This window comes from Poecilia reticulata, chromosome 6 (assembly GCF_904066995.2).
Source record: "Poecilia reticulata chromosome 6, P_reticulata-male-v2, whole genome shotgun sequence".
Classification (NCBI taxonomy): domain Eukaryota; kingdom Metazoa; phylum Chordata; class Actinopteri; order Cyprinodontiformes; family Poeciliidae; genus Poecilia; species Poecilia reticulata.
In genome coordinates this window covers 27,612,993-27,633,471 of record NC_088835.1, presented here as the reverse complement: position 1 = coordinate 27,633,471, position 20,479 = coordinate 27,612,993, and the positions used below count along the sequence as shown (strand labels likewise).

The 20,479-nt window shown below is 37.2% G+C and overlaps 2 protein-coding genes and 1 pseudogene across 3 annotated transcripts; 1 reads left to right on the top strand and 2 right to left on the bottom strand.

Annotated features, from left to right (window-relative positions):
* Positions 1-4,130: 4,130 nt before the first annotated feature.
* On the bottom strand, positions 4,131-7,836 carry LOC145552029 (GTPase IMAP family member 9-like). Its single transcript, XM_081608308.1, has 2 exons — positions 7,755-7,836; positions 4,131-5,403 (listed from the first exon to the last, which is right to left on the bottom strand). The coding sequence occupies exons 1-2, from the start codon at positions 7,816-7,818 to the stop codon at positions 4,499-4,501; spliced, it is 969 nt and encodes a 322-aa protein (XP_081464434.1). The 5' UTR covers positions 7,819-7,836; the 3' UTR covers positions 4,131-4,498.
* LOC103461311 (GTPase IMAP family member 7-like) lies at positions 7,826-14,861 on the top strand (annotated as a pseudogene). Its single transcript, XR_014088026.1, has 3 exons — positions 7,826-11,008; positions 11,745-12,449; positions 12,823-14,861. The product of XR_014088026.1 is annotated as a GTPase IMAP family member 7-like (transcript).
* A 1,693-nt stretch (positions 14,862-16,554) lies between these two features.
* Positions 16,555-18,326, bottom strand: LOC145552075 (GTPase IMAP family member 9-like; the record flags this gene model as incomplete). The annotated part of the gene is made up of 2 exons (XM_081608503.1): positions 16,555-16,588; positions 17,770-18,326. Coding segments are annotated over 2 exons (591 nt in total), but the record flags the coding sequence as incomplete, so codon positions are not given.
* Positions 18,327-20,479: the final 2,153 nt, after the last annotated feature.

Genomic DNA, 20,479 nt, shown 5'->3' with positions numbered 1-20,479 from the left:
TTCCTCCATTATTCCTCCTGTCATTTACGCTAGTCCGCAAAACGGCGACAGCAAAAGCTGAAAGAAAACACCAGTCCGTTGGTTGTTCAACAACAGTTAAATACATTTTTGGAAAATTGTATCTTCTGTTAAAATTAACAACATTCAACCTATAAAAACTAACAAGAACTAGCAAACACACTCTAAAAACTAAATAAAATTGAGTTAGACCAGGGGTGTCAAATTCAATTTCACCATATTTCAGCATATTGGCCACCCTCAACGGGCCACATTGATGGTACAAGTCAGGAGTTCACAGGTTCAGTCCTCCAGACTGCAACTTTTAGATGCATCCCTGCTAAAACACACCTCAGACAAAAGGTCGACTTCCCTCATCAGCATCAACTCAGTTCTGTAGAGGCTTATAATGAGTCAATGATCCAGGTGTGTTAGAGAAGGAATGCATCTAAAGTTGCAGATAGTAGCTCTGGAAAATGAGACCCAATGTTAAAAATAAATTAAGCAACACCTCATATTGTTAAATAAAGTTTTGGAGCGTCTGGTTAGGAAGCGCATTCAAAACCTTTGGTTGAAATGGCGCGTTAAATTCAAGTCTCCATTACAGACCAGAGAAAACTAAAGAGAATGCAACGCTGTTGTAAGAGCCATATGAATGAAATGAATGATTATTGAGGTGATGGGAGCGCATGCCTTTGACACCTGGGTGGTGGGTGTGTCGAGGTGGGCGTGGCTGTCACTGAGGGTATGAATGGGAGCCATACTGGCTTATTATGTTTGAGGAAGCGGGTGCGCCGGGGTGGTCATAATTTCTGTTGACCGTGTTTAATGCCGTTTATTGTTGACACTATTGGATGGTTTGGCCTGGTCAGTCAGTGTAAGACAGGCACGTGCAGAGGGGGGAGCTGGGGGGGCTTGACCACCTGCCCTTTTTGCTCCTTGCCCCCAACTGCCCTTTTGGTCAATTTTTATTTTTTATTTTGGTATTATTAATTCATAAGCCCTCTTCTGACACATAAAAACGTGCTAAAATTCTTTGCTTTTTTGTTTCGTTTTTGCATAACATAATAAGCCGGTCACCTTGTTACCTTTGACCTTTGGCCTGTGACGCATGACGCAGTTGCCTCTCGCAGTAAGATAAAGCGGCTAACTGGAGCTCAACGTAGCGAACGTTCCAGATTACAGAACAGTTTTTGGTGAATTAAAAAAAACGTTTTTGGTGAATAAAGTGGAGTAGACTTGCTGCTTGTCAGATGACTGAAAACGTTGATCGTATTGTTTCTGCTTCAGCTCGGAGTCGTGGTTTAAGCAGAGAGGTAATGAAATACAACAGACACTGACAGGCCTCTGCGTCTGCCTTTCTCTGAAGAACTACTGAGGGGAGGAGACAGCCAGGTGAGGAGAAACTTATCTATCGATTCAGTATTTTTATCATCCAGACATTAGGCTGCTGTTGTTGTGCTATTAGCTAGCTGCTGGCTAACAACTTTGCTAGCAAAGCTAGACAACTAAAAAGCTCCCCTGTACCTTTAATGATGGCTGTCATTCTTTAGTATTGCTTATGCAATAAGGGCAAATCGCCCGTCCAAAACCGATCATCTCCATAATGGATATATGTCCGATCTTCTTATTTCCTTTGCTGCATAACGTACATTTCATTTATTCTAGCGTTAGATAAATGTGTCTTGAAGGAGAATAACACTTAAATAATTGTCCAACAAGGATATTCATTTAGAATTAAAAATAACTCACCCTGAATTACCATGATAGATATAATGTAAGTAATAAAAGTTTGTTATTAATGAAGGGGAAAAAACTCAACCCAGACTTTAAGTTTCGGGTCTGGTTCTCAGAGTATGAAGTTAAATTTATTTCCCAATTATTCAATGGGGGAAAAAAACTAACCTCAGTTAAGTAAAATAAAATTGTAATCAAAACTTTTGGAATTGTAATGATTTTTTTTTTGTTAAGTTTGAGGCTAACTACCGTTGGTGAAACTGACTTTACTAAAAGTGCTTTCAGTTACCATCTTCGAAGAAAAAGTTTGTTGGTTTTACGGTTATTTACCCCGTGATTTTTGGTCAGAGGGAAATTACAATGTATTATTTGTTTGTTTTTAAAGGTTTTGTCGGCTCTAGTGACCTTTATTTGGCAGTTTTCAAACAGAAAGCGAGTTATGAGAAAGAAAGAAGACATTTGTTCAAACACAAGTCCACAAATTCTAAGAAAAATAACAATAAATAAATTACGAGAATATACTAATGACATGACGAGAATAATGTCATAATACGAGAATAAAGTTGTAGTACTACAAAGCAGCCATAATGTTACGACTTTTTTTCTGGTAATAATGGCACCAATTCCTGTATAATTTTATTTTTGTAATTACATTTTTCTTAGTTTGTCTCCAAATACTCAAAGTATAACATTGGAAATGTATTTCTATTAGTAATGTTATGTAAGCTGAGTTCATGATCGTCTGTGCTAATTAATATGTTTTACATAACATATAACAAACTGTAACTGTGCAATTATTAAAATCTAAGTCTACGTTGTATAAAAGCAGTGTAAATATAATCGCAGCGAAGCCATTACTACCCAAACTGATTTCTATTTTCACAGAATAAAAACACACACAGATCATCGGCCGTCACATTCACATGAAACCGGACAGCATGGATTGATAATTGAAATTGAATATGGAGTCCAGCAGCAGAGCAGATGGAGGAGGTAAGAAAACTGGAAACATGCCAATCAGCAGGTTCTTTTTGTTTTTCTCGTTAACGGTTTCTATTGCACTGAGAGCTGAAGGATGTGTCTGAAAAGGCTGCAAACAGCGCCACCTTGTGGAGTTTTAGAGCTGTAGCAGGCTGGCAACACCTGATTTCTCTCTGACATTCAGTTTCCCAGCACCCAGTGAACTGACTGTTCAAACAAACGTTTTTCTTGCTTCATTTCACAGAAAACGGGTGCAAAAACATCTGCTGCAGCTTCCAGGGTCCTGCTGCTGGAATAATCTGCTGGTCAAGTCCGATGCGACGGGACTTCAGCTTCTTCTGCTTTCTGCAAGAAAACATGCAGTCATGATGGAGACCTGGATAGAGAGGTAGCAGAACTGATCTTTTTCCTTTATTCTTCTCAGCAGACAGTTTCTGTATCAACATTGTGAAGTTTCTTCATTCAGACCTTAATTAAGACCAAAGTGTCTGCTGATACTCAGTGCTCTGATGCAGACGCTGATAATCTTCAGATTGTGGAGGAATGTTCTGCAGACAGTCATGTTTCCTCAAGAGACGCCGACGGTCTGTAGAACTGTATGAACGACCTTTTCTCTGAACATTTTAACAAACTTTAACCTTTCTGAATATGTATTAGGACTGTTGTAAACAATTATTTTAGTAATCAAGTAATCTATCAATTATTCTTATGATTAAACAAGTAATCAAATAAAAAAATAGATAAATAAAATATTAATAAATACTGCCATACCAGCTATAATAACATTGAATATCCACATTGGCCCAAAAGTTTTTATTTGTGCAGCCCTAATAATTACTTTTCTGTAGTTTAGAAACTTAACCTGTAACAGTAATGGCTCACTTTTTCAGTTAACCTGAACAAAAATTATAGAAAAATCACAAGAAAATTCATAAAAATATCACATTTTCTTTTATGTATTCATTGAGTCAATTTAATAGATGAACTCTCACTTCGCTCAGCCACTGAAAGCTTTTGTGTCCATATTTCTGATTTTGCACCACAGATTTTGTCGTGCAAAATCCAGTCGCATGTGACAAAAAACATATGTGTTTTTTTGTGTACCAGGCCTGTGCACATGCACATCGCTTTATCATACATACATATCATATCGTACATCTCTAAGGCTCCACAGGGTGGCGCTGTTTGCAGCCTTTTGAACCGGATCCTTCAGCTCTTAGTGTAGCAGAAACAGCTCAACTGGTTTCATGTGAAACACCTGCTGATTAAAATCACGTTTCCAGTTTTCTGACATTCTCAATGTATATCTGTTCTGCTGCTGGACCTGAAACTTCCCTTATTTCAGTTCAGTTATCAACTTATGTTGTCCAGTTTCATGTGAATGTGACGGCAGACAAACTGATTTGTGAGTAAAAGTGCCTTTATTCTGAAATCTGATTTTTTAGTAATGGCTTTGCTGTGATAATATTTCTGCTTCATTTAAACAGTGTAGTAATTACACAATTGTTTATGCTGTTTGCTATTATGTTCAAAATCAAACATGTTAATTAACATAGACAAATAACCATGAACTTTGCTTACATTACATTATGTAATCAATCAGGTTATGATTGTAAATATTAATCATTGACAGCTGTTCAACTGATTGAACAGATCAGGTTCAGTTAATCTGCCCCCCTTTAAGCCATTAACTAATTATATAATCTGCTTATACTGATAAATATTTTGTTATTCATGTAACATCATAGTTTACTAAGCTGCAGCCAGAACATCACACATATTATCACTGGGTAGAACATCCCATCTTTTGCACGGCTGCTGCAGCTCCAACAATTGCTCCCAGATTAACTCCAATACCGGCTCCAACAGCTACTCCTATCGGTCCTCCTAAAACTCCAATAGCAGCTCCAACACCAGCTCCAGTAGCAGCTCCAGCAGCTGCAGCCCCCAGAGCAGCACGGATATATGAGTTCTCTCTCTCTGCCTGCCTTTTTGCATCTTCAGGATCAATTTCTGGATTTTCTCTGATTAGTCGTTCTGCTTCTTCTTGCTTGGCTCTTTGTGCCTCTTCAAACATTTCGTTGGTGTAGAAACTTCCTCCATTTTCCTTAACCAGTCTGTTGATCTTCTGCACCAGTCCCCTGACCTGACCAGGATCCTCAACTGTGTTGTCAAAGACATGATATTTATCTTCAAATGTCTGGAAGACGGCGCACTGACTGATGAAGTGCTGTAGAGGTCTGTGTCTTAGTAACATGTTTCCTATCGTCATATTTTCCCGTTTTAGTTCGTCTCCATGGGTAAACAGGATCATGGTGTATGTGGCTGCTTCATTGCCAAAAATTTTCTGGATAATTCTCAAGCTTCTTTCTTCTTCTGTGGTGAATCTGGTGGGTTGGAGCACAATCAGGAACACATGAGGACCAGGAGCCGCCAGGCAGATGCCTTTAGCGATTTCTTCCATAATCTCTTTATTACTTTTATCTGTATCAAACAGACCTGGAGTATCAATAACAGCCAGATTTAAACCATCAAAATCATTGATTTTCTTCTCACAGACTGATGTCACAGAGGAAAAAGAGAGACAAGAATTGAAAAATCTTCCTCCTAACATGGTGTTTCCTGCTGCACTTTTTCCAACTCCGGTTTTCCCAACAAGAACAATCCTGAGCTCCGTCTCCTTTTTAGCTGTTGGAGGATTAGAAGACAACAATGAAGAGGGAGAAATTTAATTCAGATAACTTCAAAGTAACTTAAAACATGTCTAATGATGCCAGTTACAGAATTATATGTTTCTTTTTAGATGTAGAGATTGGGAGGAGAATTTAGATGTTTAAATTTTCAGCTAATAATGTCTACAGAAATATTTTTGTATTAGATTAATAGTTTTATGGACTTAGAACAAGTTCTACAGTGGATCAACATCAATATTTTCATATAGATGAGTTGCTATACTTTCAGTATTTCAGTAAGCTTGCACCAAACCTAAATGAGCTCCTGCAAAGTTTTAGCTTCCTCAAGAAAAGACTCTGTGTCTGATCACAGTGATGAAGTGGTTTCCACTCTATCTTCCTTTAGATCAGAACCGTAGTTCTGGATGCCTGAAGTTTGCGGCTGTCTGAGAGGAATCCTCTCCCAGACGCTTCATCCCAGCAGCTGCTGACACCTTTTTAGTTTGGCTTCTTTGCTCATCAAACCCACAACTCACTGACCATCAGATGCCTTATTGTTCGTAAGAACTGTTCTAATAAGATGTTGTGTCTGGGCAGAGAAAGTTAACTTAATCAATCTAGTTCAGTCAGTCAGGTTTATTTGTATAGCAGCACATTTCAGCAACAAGGCATTTCAAAGTGCTTTGCATCAAAATAACACAAAAATACAAAGTCATAGAACACGCAGACAGTAACTACATTTTGTCATGTTTATGTCATGTTGTCAGATTGTTGATGTTTAATTTATTATGTTTTAAAAACAACTCCAAACAGGTGGATTTTTAGTCTAGATTTAAAGAAACAGTGTTTTGATTGTTTTGCAGTTTTCTGGAAGTTTGTTCCAGATTTGTGGTGCATAGAAGCTGAATGCTGCTTCTCCATGTTTGGTTCTGGTTCTGGTTCTGGATGCAGAGCAGAACCAGAACCATGTTGACAAGAGTCTAGGAGGGGATTAACAGGCTTCTGCAGCAGTTGATGGGATGCAGAGGAGGTCATGCAGCCATTTGAATCAGGTGTTCTGGAACAGAGACAAATCTAAAATATGTTCATTGGTTAGAGTTCTGGTAAATTAACGGCTATGTACTTTCATCACCTGCTCAGACCAAGATGATCAACTGATCCCTTTGACTATACCTGGTGTCCTGCAGATGTTATATGTGGCTTTGCATCACAACACCTGAGTCAAATAATCAGGCAGTTAGCAGCACTTTGGAGAACTTCACTGCATTGTGGAGGTAATTCAGCAATGTGACTGAGGTGAGTTTATCCAGGGACACATCTAAAAGTTTCAGGACTCACAGGTTGGATTTGAGGATTCCTGCTCTAAAGGATAATGTTTCCATCAATGCTTAGCTTTAGCATTTTAATATGAACTTAAGGCAGAGAAAAAATAAAAACAATCTTTACTCTGAGCCTTCTGCTAACAATTACTCACAAATCATGTGCTGCCCTCCTTATCTTAGGGAAGCTTCTGCACAGAGACTTAAACTTTCTTTTAAGTCAGTCAATCTGTCTAGGCAGGTAGCACAGTCTCATGTGGATCAGTATTTGTGACCAAACTGGTCTTAACTGGTTTCTGACTTGCAAAGACTTGAGGACCTTTTCAAAGTGAGTTCAAGCAGAAAAGAGAAAACAACTCCAGACAAGGACTGATTGCAGCTTCCTGCAATCGAGGGATTGTGGAAAGGTTCTTAGTGTTTGGGTATTTTTATTGCTACACAAAGAAATCAGAGCTTTCTTTACATGAATTAAAATACTAAAACTCTAACATGGCATTTTATTCTGCCAAACTGAGATGCCAAGCAAAAATGGAAGCATAAGGAAAAACAAGGAAGTTTACAGAGGCAGGAAGTGGCTAAACCACCGGTGAGAGTACAGGAGGGGATTGAGGCAGAGCCACCAAACTGCAGAGAAAAGCAGAACAAGAAGCAGAAATAGAAATGAAGCTGGAGCAGAAGAGGGACAAGACAGGAAACCTTCACCCCATTTGGTTTTGTTTTGGTAGAGAGATGTACTGTTGGTTTTAAGTTTAACTTTATGTTGTTTTTCATCCTGTGTTATATGGATTCAACAAATCACAGCATAAATTATATTAATAGTTAAAATTTTGCACATTTTAGATTGGAGTTTTTGTAAAATTTTGTATGGTATCTTTAGACTTTCATGTGTCTGAGAGTCCTTAAATTCTATCAATAAAAGGTATAATGTTTTATATTTCAGTATAAAAACAACTGAAGTAATGAACCTGATAGAGGTTCATTATTTACATTTTTCTGATAAGGTTTACCACCTATAGATAATAAGCTATTAATCATAAACTCTTCTTACCAGCTGGACGATAACTGGTCATTTCCAATGTGTCCCTGCAGGATGTTGATTTGTGACGATACATGGTTGTTGATTTCTTGGCACCAAATAATGTTTGTATCAGTTCTGTTTCATGGTCCTGGTTCTTGGCTCCTCCCTTTGAATCTGTCTGCCAATGCAGTTCCTGTCAGAACTATGCAGAATGCTTGAGGGAATGTAATAAACTTTGAGAAACAGCACACATACTGTATAATAGTTCACTACATGTATCTACTAGTTATGGATGTTAGATTGGTTGCTTAGGAAGCAGCTCTTCTAGAGCAATTTCCAAAAAATCAAACTATATGTTCAAAGGCTATTTGCTTCATACAGAGTCTGGATTCTGGGCCTTTTTAATAAATAATTGTTTTCTAGAAGCGTGGACTCTGCTGAAGTTTAAACTTTACCCACTTGCTAACATTTGGCCAGGATGCATATAATGTGCAAGTTCTACGCTATCAGCTTTCCAGAAATTGCCTGCATTGTAAACAACCATCCTCCACTGCAAAGAGAGAAGTGCCAAGCCAAACAGATGGTTGTTACTGTTAATTGAATATTGGAAGTGTGGCCAACACAGACTGAAAGGCTCCCATGGATAAAATTACTTCCTCCATTGCTACTGCAGCAGAGGAAGTGAATAATAACTGAAGTTATTGTGTTTGGACCCAAAGAGGACTGATCTGGTTCAGCTTCAGTTGTTACAGCTGGAAACCAGCAATCAGGCCTGAAATCTGGGAGTAGTGATGAACTCTGACCTGAACATTCAGAGCCACATAAAGACAGTTACAAAGTCGGCCTTCTATCACCTGAAGAACATCTCCAGGATTAGAGGATTAATGTCTCTGCAAGATGTTGAGAAACTCATCCATGTGTTTTATCTTTAGTCACATTAATTACAGCAACAGTGTCTTCACAGGTCTTCCTAAAAACCCAATCAGATCCAGATGCTGTTGCTGGAGTTCTGACTAAAACCAGGAAGTTAGAGAACATCACCCAGTTCTACAGTCCTTCCTCTGGCTCCCTGTAGCTCAGAGAATAGACTTTAAAATACTGTTGTTAGTTTATAAATCACTGAATGGTTTAGCACAATATATTAAAGATCTGCTGTTGTCATAGCAACCTTCCAGACCCCTCAGGTTCTGGTCTGCTCTGCATCCCCAGAACCAGAACCAAACATGGAGAAGCAGCATTCAGCTTCTATGCACCACAGATCTGGAACAAACTTCCAGAAAACTGCAAAACAGCCGAAGTTCCTTGAAGACTAAAATCTGAGCTGTTTAGAGTTGGTTTTGAATCACTGGAGCATTGATCAGCATATTTGATGTGTATTGATGACCGATTGTAATACTGGTTTTCACATTAGTGGAATATGTGATGTGTTTATGATGTTTTCATGAAGCTCTTTGAACTGTGTTGTTGCTGAAATGTGCTGTACAAATGAACCTGACTGATTTCTAACACTGCAGTCAGACCACATTTCTAAAACAGCACAGAAAATCGATGTCACTGCTCTGTACTGTCTGCTGTTTGTCACCATTATTTGTTGTGTTAATGCACAAAATCTGAAGGTTTCATTCGTGCTTTTTGCAGTTGATGTGGTTTTGTTAGTTTGTTCCAGAGTTAACCTTCAGCATGGACTGAAGTGATTCTGTTTCTGTGGCCATGGTCACCAACTGGAAATGGTTGGATCGATTCTTTTGGTTCAAAGATCAGGATATGTTATAAACAGAAGAGTGAAAGTATCTTGTATACAAGCAATGTAGGAGGAAGTGGAAAGTTGTCAAAATAAGATGAAATTCTTCTATATATGCCATGAGAAAAGTGGCCAAGGTTGTGAGCAAAGGCAGACAAGAGAAGTGAAAACCAATTGTAAGACCAAAAGCAGAACAGATGTGCCAAAAGGAAAGAGGCAGAAATAAGATTTAAATAATCACCTTTAAATGATCACATTCGGAAAAACTATAAAATAAAAATATGTTCTACATGTAAAAGTAAATCTTTTGCTTCTTGTTGGAACTTGGAGATTGCAGCGATTAGTGAAGATGAGGTGTGAGAAAGGAAAACATCTGATAACTAATCAGAATAAATTGGCAGTAACTTTTACAAACAACATGTGGGCAGTACCCACAAGAAAAATAATGTAAAACCACATCTAAAACAAGTCAATGAATAAAATAGATATTAATATTTGAAACTAAAGCAAATAAAGAGGAAATTTATATGGTAAAGAAAACATTATTTATCTTCATGACACAATTTAAAAACTGATTTTAATGGGTACATAAATGCTGTTACAGTGATGTACAGCAGGTGGCGGTATTCACCTATAATCTCCTGGGATCCGTCATTACAGAAAAAAGAAGCAGGATTTTCACACAAGTTTCACTTTCACTTTTGGCATCAAGCCTCCTCCGTTTTCACCAAGTTGTTTTTATTTTCTTGGGTTAAACCTCAGTGACAGCTCGTCTTTTCATTAGAAAATAATTTAAGTTAATTTATTTTTTTAACAGTGTTGTGATGCAGACCGTGAAATGATAAAGTTTGTTACATTATTTTTTATCTCCCGTCTAGTATGAATGTTAGTCACATTAAACTAAAAACAACCTATTAACGCCAGTGGTGAATGTTTAGAGATTGTTGCATTAATGAACCATCTAATGAGTGTTTCCACATTTTAATGTTTTGTCTAAAGGCTGTTTATGTTTTCCTGCCTTGTTTGACACCAGGGCTCCGTTTCATAAGCAGTTATAGATGGAAGTTACTCTGCATGAACATCTGTGTGATACTCTGAGTTTTCAGGTTCAGCATCACTAACAAGGCGACCGAGTCAAGTAGCTCAAAGCTAAAGGAAATGACAGCTTCCAGGTTCAGACATCAATAAAACCACAGCAACTGTAACCAGATTAAAAGTTATAAGAACCAATCAGGAAAAACAGGAGCCACAAAAAGTTTTGATCGGCTGTTTAAAGAAGAATAAAGCCTGGGATGAAATAAAATGTAATTAAATTCATTATTTGAACTCACTGTGTGGTCATGAAAAAGGATCTCAGATTAAATATGAAAAACAGTCAGGCGGCACACATGACAGCACATGCAGTGAACCGGTTCAGCCTGTTGAAGCTCAGCTTTTCCATTGCATCATAACGAACTCCTGCACATTTTAAACGTGTTGAAAAGTTGGAAGCTGGAGTTTTCTGGATCTACCATGGATTTATCACCAACATCCACTGTTTTTGGTAAGTAAATAGTTTTTTTCCTTTTTCTTTTTTCCTCACATGAAACTGAACAAGAGTACAAGAACATGGCAGCTACACCAGAAAAAGATACTTTGAATTGAATTGTTGCTTAAGCAAAATAAATGCTGATTTCAGTTTAGCTTTTACTAGTTTATTTTTTATTGTTCTTTATCAATTATGTAAGTGCTAAATGTAAGATCACAGATGATAAAAAGCCTAAGAAAAAATAAATATTAAGCTTAAATCTGCATTTATTGAAATAACTGTCTTAAAAGTCAAGTTTATTTGTACAGCACATTTCAGCAACAAGAAAATTAAAATCGTTTTCATGATAAAAAGATAAACATAAAATCATGTGACAGTGGGAAATTAAAGCACTGAAAAGTTTTGATCCAGACTAGAATTAATCAATGTCCTGGTTATTATTAAATGAAGGTGATCAGCTGGGTGTTCTTAGTACTTATTTGTTGTGTGTTTATGTTGATTTGCTGAAACGCACCAAAGTGTACAACAGTGTTAATTTCTTTAGAAAATGTTAGCTAAAAACTGAAATACATTTTCTTGATTGACAAAATATAAAACAAAAAGTATTGTTTTGCTGCAAGTTATTTTTATTGTTTCTACAACTTCGCAATCTATCTAATTTTCTTTTAGATTAATAAATCAAATATCTTTTTGTAACTGACATCTGTCTGAATAAAAATGCTCATGTTGTTGTTTTCTAATTCTCCAACAGCTGAAAAGGATCCAGACCTCAGGATCGTTCTTCTTGGCAGAACTGGAGTTGGAAAAAGTGCAGCAGCAAAAACCGTTTTAGGGAACAAAGTTCATCCTTGGCTTTCCTCTGCGACATTGTTCTGTGAGAGGAAAACCAATGTTTATGCTGGTCTAAATCTGACTGTTATTGATACTCCAGGTCTGTTTAGGACCATAAAAAGTAATAAAGATATTGTGATGGAGATCAGTAAATGCATCAGCATGGCGGCTCCTGGTCCTCATGTCTTCCTGATTGTTCTCCAACCAACCAGATTCACACCAGAAGACGAAAAAACAGTGGAAATAATTAAGAAAACATTTGGCAAACAAGCAGCCAGATACACCATGATCCTGTTTACCCACGGAGACGAACTGAGAGAGGCAAATATTAACATAGAAGACATGTTAGAAATACACAAACCTCTAAAACGCATCATCAGCCAGTGCTCCGTCTTGAAGAAATTTGAAGATAAATATCATGTTTTTGACAACAAAGTTGAGGATTCTGCTCAAGTCAGCGAACTGCTGGATCCGATCCAAAGAATGGTTCAGAGAAATGGAGGAAGTTTCTACACCAACTAAATGTTTGAAGAATCTCTGAGAGCCAAGCAAGAAGAAATGAAACGACGGTTCAGAGAAAATCTGGGCTTTTATCCTAAAGGTGCAAAAAGAGATGCTCCTCAAGGTAAGGCTGTTTGATATGGCCCAAAATCAATATTACGATATTCTGAACAGTTCATCTAGATAACGATAAGCAGATGCTAACGCTAACGACCCTCAACCCTGGAAATATGTGATGGCCTAAAACAAACTCTTCATAGCCACTTATATTGATGGTATGATTCCCCTTTATGCAATTATTTTATTACCACTTTAATTAAAAATAAAGTGGAAATTAGCAAAGTTTATAAAATGTTTTTTGTCAAGTTAAGTAATTCTGTGATGTACATAATGTTTTCACCATTTAGTATTTTACTTCATCAAACCCATTTTTAGTTTCTACTTCTATCTGGAAAAATAAACTGATTTCAGTTTATTGTTGTTTTCTGATTCTCCAGCAGCTGAAATGGATCCAGACCTCAGGATTGTTCTTCTGGGGAAAACTGGAATCGGAAAAAGTGCAGCAGGAAACACCATATTAGGAGGAAGATGGTTTCAGTCTGGATTCTCTCTTTCCTCTGTGACATTAGTCTGTCAGAGGGAAAGTAATTATCTCTGTGGCTTCAGTCTGGATGTTGTTGACACTCCAGATCTGTTTGGGTCAAACCTGGAGTATCTGGTCTGTCCTAAACTGATCGCTAGATGCATCAGCATGGCGGCTCCTGGTCCTCATGTCTTCCTGATTGTTCTCCAACCGACCAGATTCACACCAGAGGAAAGTAAAACTGTGGAAATAATTCAGAGATTGTTTGGAGAAGCAGCAGCCAGATACACCATGGTCCTGTTTACCTATGGAGATGAGCTGAAAGAGAAAAATATAACAATGGAAAACATGTTAGAAAAACACCAGCCTCTAAAACGCTTCATCAGCCAGTGCTCCATCTTGGAGACATTTGAAGATAAATATCATGTTTTTGACAATAACGCTGCAGATAGAACTCAAGTCAGCAAACTTCTAAACAAGATCAACAAAATGGTTGAGAAAAATGGAGGAAGTTTCTACAGCAATGAGATGTTCAGAGAGGCACAGAGAGCCAAGCAAGAAGAAATGGACATTATTTGAAGATAGAAGAAAACAGGCAGAGAGAGAGAAAACTCATTTATATGTGGAGCAATGGACCCTGCTGCAGGCGGAGCTGCTGCAGGTGGAGCTCCTAACATCTCCAACATGCTGGAGCTGTTAGTAGAGCTGCTGCTGCTGGAGTGACATGGAAATGGTTAGAAATGGTCCAATATAATATTAATGTCTGTATTGGTTATTGGTGATGGTGGTAAGTGATGGTGAAGCACCGCCAAGACAAAATAAAACCTCCACATTTACAGAAATATTATGTTTTTTACATTATGTTTATTAGATATTTTGAATATTTGTACTGAAATAGGGAAAAGGGACAATAACAACAACAGGACAAAACCTAAAAGATGGGAGATGGGAGTCTAAACCAACCCATCTGAACTTTATGGACTTTCTAGTCAACATCAATCTCTTTGTCAGTATCCAGATGAAAAGTTTTATTATTATAAAAAGCTTTATAATCTAAAGCATTCATGTGCTGCACATTAAAGCAATGTAAATCACATGAGGTATGCATTATCAATATTTGTGCATTTGTATCAGCCATAATCAGAGTTTGAAATTAATTTAAGCATCATAAAATGTTGAATTTTACTTTATCTTGAAAAACCACCACCAGTGTTTTTCCCTGCATAACAGCAGCTTCTGCTGTCTGGCTGAGCTGCTTGAAAGACTTTCTGAACCGTTTCTTAGTTTATTTTTGCATGTTTGACTAAGTTAGTCTACGTATTGATTTAGTCAGTATTAGTTTCTTTATTATTTGTAAATAAACTTTTCTATAAATTGTCTGTTACCCTCCTAATTGCACCATAACAAGTTAAAGTTATGTTGTTTTTGTGGATCTGTTGGTGTATTTAAGTGTGCTAAACTGGTGCAGAGTTATCAAGCAAATTAGTAATTCAGGACATTCATGTTTGTGATTAAAAAAAAAAAAGTTTCGAATCAATTCAGCTCTGTTTTTCTGTATCGGATCGGTTTTGACTGATACCAAACCTCAGATATCTGTATCGGTATCAAAAGTGAGACAAGTGGATCTGTGCATCTCTAGAAACTGTAGTATTTGCTGCTTTAGGAGTGAAGGAGAAGTGAGGATGTGTTGTGCAGTGATGTGTCTGATGGTTTGGCTGTTAAACCCTGATTTTCATGAATAACATGCTGGGCAACACGCTGAATCCCACATCAACAGTCTGAATATTAGTCATAGAAGTCGGAAAATTTGAAGATGACTGTATTGTGGTTAAACGTTAAACTTGACCTTTGGAGGTCAAGTTTAACGTCCTTTAGAGGACGTGACGGGTAAAACTCGCTACATTTACCCCATTATGTGCGCGAGGTGAAGGAGCGTAATGACCCTCGAGTGTATGCGAACACATCATCGGCGCGCCGCCCCCTCCAGACGGGGTTTTGACGCCCCTCTGGTGCAGCTCCCCTATGCGTTGCATGTGCTGCATACCCACTTTTTGCGCCACTGCATATAATAAACATTTCCACATATCATGTCCGATGTCCACCAGATTCTCAGTTGCGCGATATGTCAGCTGTTTGGGATTCCCCTCTGTTCTTACGTCTTTCTGAGTAGGTTCCTGTTTCTTTGGAAAGCAGGTATGACCCTCCTCTCGGTCAGCCTTCCACTAAGACTGGAATTCTACAAAATGTTTTCTCAAACCTCAGGCCAGATTAACATTAGCAGTAGGTGCTGATAAAAGGAAGTGTCATGGTTTCATCTGACTTCTTGGATTCAGAAAAGGACCTTAAACACCTCCTTAACCCTTTGATGCATAAGTGGGTCCTTTTGGACCTGGTGACGTCATCTATTTGCAATATCTTTGTAACAAAAAGTTTTCATCACTTCATATTCTAGGAATTCCTCAACAAACATGTTACTGACATCATGCAATTCAAATTTTTGATTATTTTTTATACATTTTAAGAAATAGCATGTTTTATATTACTGCCCCATTCTTCCACAAGTGGGTCCAAAATGACTCGCATTCATTTCATATGGATTTAATGGGAATCTTTGTTTATTACCAATTGTTACCGTCAGGAAAACATTTTTTTGTGAACCAAACACACTGAGACCTTAGTGTCACCCCTGAATATTATTTTACACAGCAAGAACTCTTACACATAAGTATTATCTTTATTTATTATCTCACAAATGTGTTTGTGTCAATCATGAGTACTGTGACAGCGTTATTGTCACAAATCAACATATTAGCCTTCTTCAAAGTTAGCTAACACTAGTTATCTAACCAACTAGCTAACATTACCACCTATACTTTATTGTACATGTGTATTATTTGTGTGTGTGTCTCTCTGTGTGTGTCTGACACTCTGGATGAGAAAAGCATGTGATAGATTGTGTTGAATGACATGCAAAACCTGTTAATCAATGTGTTCAAGGTTCTTTCTTTTATAATCTCAATGAATATGTTAAAAATTCATAGCTATAGAAATAAATGAGCCAGAAAAGTACAGAGTGCCTTCTTTGGGTCGGGGAGGATGTCCTGTCCTAAGTGGAGAAGTTCAAGTATCTCAGGATCTTGTTCACCAAAAAGGAAAAATGGAGCAGGAGATCGACGAGCAGATTGGATGGATGGATGAATAAATCACACACATACACACACTCACATGCATGATACACATAGCATAATAGAATAGAGACAGTAATGTTAGCTAGCTTGATTAGCTAGCTAGTTTCAAGAAATGTGCTCTTTCGTACCCTCCCATGCCCACACACACATAATGGATGTTAACATTGTCCATTATTGACATTTGATCATTGCTTTTGTAAAATTGCTGCTGTTATCATTTTGTTTTAAAAATGTTCTACAAATGGTCAGAAATGTTCTACAAATTGTTCTAAAAATGTTTAAAAAAGTGAAAAATTAAAATATTTCAAACATGAAATAACTCTTGTGTGAAATAAAACACTGTAGAAAGTATTATACAAAACATTATTTTGAATCAAAATGACAAAAGTAGCATAAAAACACATTGTTTGTAACCCGGGTCAAAAAGGACCCAGTCACTGTAGTCAGCCACTCACGCATTAGAGGGTTAAGAAGGACCTCTGGTACCCTCTTCTGGACAAAGCCGAAAACAGCACCCGAACTGCTTCATAGAAATCAGATTTTTGTGTCCAAATTCTGTGAAATCGAATTAATTAATTTTATTATTTCAATAAAATGATAAGTGTCTTTGATGTAATTTTGAAAGGGGATTTAAATAAAGGTCAATAAATTCAGCAGTATACGTCTCACTGCTGCAATCTGAGACGATCGGTCTATCCGGGGGGACTTAGAATTGTTTTGCCCATGTAGATGGGTCTTTGTGAATTTTTGGCAAAAAATAAAACAATCTGGGCCTGGGTTCCAATGGTCCTAATAAATATGCTTTTTGTTTTGCCGAAATTAATTTATTTTTGTGTAACAGATTTAGAATTTTGGCCACAATTGCAATAGTGTCCGGGTAAATCATCTTAGTCAGCTAAGAAAATCACGTAAAATCTCTGGTTCAATGCCGTTTCTATCATTTAAGAAATATTGCCAATCTTATACTTTGATATAACTAAAGTCTCACTAAGTGTGTCTGTGCTGTAAATAGTACTTCCCTAATTTTTAACCAAACAGACTAATTGCATTGAAAAACAGAAAAAACTATAAAATTAAAGAAAAGGTTAATAAAATTTTTCTAGATTCTTTTGAATTAATAATGGGTTTTGGGAGAATTTAAATTTTTTCAGACAGGACTGTCAAACTTGTCAATAATCCCTAAAGTATTGGTTTACAGATTTATTAAAGTTTGACAATACAATTGAGGCAATCAAACAAGTGCTGACGTTTAAAACCAAATTTTGAAAGAATTACAAAGCATATCTGGAACCTAATTGACAATGGTAATTTTGACTCATACTCTACATTTTAGCTAATTTTCCCACCATTATTCTTCTGTAACTTCCTTAATCTGTCCTCATCTAAACCAGTTGCAGATGTCGTTAAATATCCTGCAGCCCACTTTGTAAACTCCATGCATTAAGCTCCAGGGCGAACACAATAGTTCAGACACTATGTTGTAAATGGTCTGGCAAGAATTGCCAATGCAACTACAGACAGAGAACAGTTTATGATAATAAAAAGTTGGAGTCAGGATCTTGTAAGTGATAATAACCAGACTTATGAGAACCAGTATAATAAAGAATCTGAATCTGAAAAAGATTCTTTTGATGGATACAAATAAAACAACAAACCATCCTCTCTGATAATACCGAAGTCCTCCTTCTGAGAGTAAATTTATTTTTTCCAGCAGTTGCTGGACCTGCTTCCTGTTTTCCATCTCCTTGTTGTTGAACACATGATACATCCCACTGCAGCTCTGCACTATTTGCTGCAAGTTTTCATCTTCTTGGACAAACTCATCAATATCGATGCTTGTTTGTTCCAGTCTGTCTCCGTAGGTGAACAGGATCATGGTGTTCTTGGACACCTCTGGACCCAGAATCTCCTGCAGCATCTTCAATCCTCTCTTCTCCTGTTGGGTGAATCTTCCCAGCTGGATGGTGAGCAAAAAAACATGAGGACCAGGAGAGCTCAGCTCCACAGCTCTCTGGATCTCAGCTTTCACTTCTTCTGGAGGAAGAACAGAGCTGGAGAGTCCAGGAGTGTCCACCACAGAGACTCTCTGACCTTTCACCTTTTTACTGCTCAGAGTCAGAGGAACTAGACTGATTTCAGAGTTAAACTCCTTCCTTCTCAGGATGGTGTTTCCTGCTGAGCTCTTCCCGACTCTTTCCTGACCCACCAGCACCAGTCTGAGGTCTGAAAACAACACAGCAGTTCAGGAGCAACACTTGGCTTCTGATAGCATTATAGGTAACAGACACTCTGTATCAGATTTAACACTAACCATCATAAAAAATGTGTTTCCTTCTAAAATGATGTCTTTTCAGCTATTCTGCTGTTTGTGAAGTAAAATTAGGTAACTGACCAAAGATATTACCTGGTTAATATAAACTGATTAATTAGCTTTGAGAAAAACCCATGTAGTATCCTGTATGGATACAACTTACAAGTTGGACATGTCAGGTGGAAAAGAATCAGTTATAATAAGAAAATATTTCTTGAGGAACAATTTAGTCCAACCTTTATATTGGTGTAGCACTTTTGCTTAACGACAATTTAAGTTGCACCATCCATCCATTTTCTTTACACCCTTGTCCCTTAGTGGGGTCGGGAGGTGCTGGTGCCTATCTCCAGCTAACATTCTGGGCGAGAGGCGGGGTACACCCTGGACAGGTCGCCAGTCTGTCGCAGGGCAACACAGAGACACACAGGACAAACAACCATGCACACACACACTCACACCTAGGGGCAATTTAGACAGACCAATTAACCTGACAGTCATGTTTTTGGACTGTGGGAGGTTTAAGTTGCACATTAGCTAAATATTTGGCTAGCAACAGAAGTATTTAGTTTGCTTGCTTAATATTTTATCTGAAAAATAAATGGCTTGAAATTTAAATGTCTAGTTTGGAAAATAAATATTTGAAGCTTAATATTTAGTGTGAAGTGAAATATTTAGCTCAGACTTAAACATTTATTTGAAAATTAAATATTTAGCTTTATAACTACATATTTAATTTGAAAGCTAAATACTTTGTAAACTAAGTAGCTTGTGAATTAAATATTTAGTTTATAAATGTAGAATAATATAGTGAAAATATGCCTGAAAAATGAACAGCCAAAGTTTTTCTCTATGAGAGGCTGAATAAACCAAATTATTGCTGTTAATCTTTTACTGTGTAACTTTACAAACTTCACCTTATAATTTAGGTTAGGAAGTATTCTACACTGAGAAATACTATCCAGTACATTTAATGAAAAGTGTAAAACAACTAAAATGTGGTTCCAATACAAGATCAAAAAACCTATTTAATATATTTTCCTGATAAATAATGCTTGCCACCCAGTATAAAATCATAATTCTTCTTACTAGGTTGATTAGAGTAGGCCATTGTCCTCTTGTCATTGTCTGTTGATCTGTGATGATGTGTGGCTGTTGATTTCTTGGTAGTAAATAGTTTCACTTTTTACTACCAGTATAAAACCCTGTTGTTTTATACTCTGGTTCCTCTAGGCTCCTCCCTCCCCTTGAATCGGTCTGCCAATGCAGTCACAGTCAGAACTATGCAGGTTGTTCACCTGAGTGAACCTGTAAACCTCTTGGCAGGTGTGGCGAATATGGTGGAAAAGCAGTTTTTGACCGTCATGGTTGTGCTTTGATGTTAGACATAGACAGAGTTCATTGTTTATTTAAAAATGTACAAATTGAAAGAAATTTCATTGCAAGACTCCAATAATAATAAATAAACAAACAAATAATAATAAAAGCATTAACGTAAATATAATATGTAATATATAACATAATCACTTTGTTGGGGCATTTACCACCAACTAGCAACATGTTAGCAGCTTTTGTCCCTTTGGGCTCATTTTGCAACCCACATTTTATTTCCATCCAGTTGTTGTCCTGTTCTGATGCAATTTTTTTTAATATATGCATAAATGACCTAATACACAATGTAACATAGGTATACATACATACATTAATACAAGCAAGAAAAATATTGTCCCCAGGGGTTGCTTGCTGGACCGATTACACCTGCAACACATATGATCTCATATATACAATTGAAAACAGACTTCATAATGTAATTATAAAATATAAAGTCAAGTTTTGTGTTTTACATCAGATCAGATTATATTTATGTAACAAATCCCAGAAAGTGAAAGATTGTTTTATGAAAATGTTTCTTACTTTCCTTCGGTGGACTGGCGACCTGTCCACGGTGACCCCGCCTCTCACCTGTTGACCACTGGAAATGGGCACCAGCATCCCTTGCAACCCCTCTAGGGCCAATAGTGTAAGATAGTGGATTGATGGGTTTTTACTTTCTTTAATTCAGAGATTGACAATAA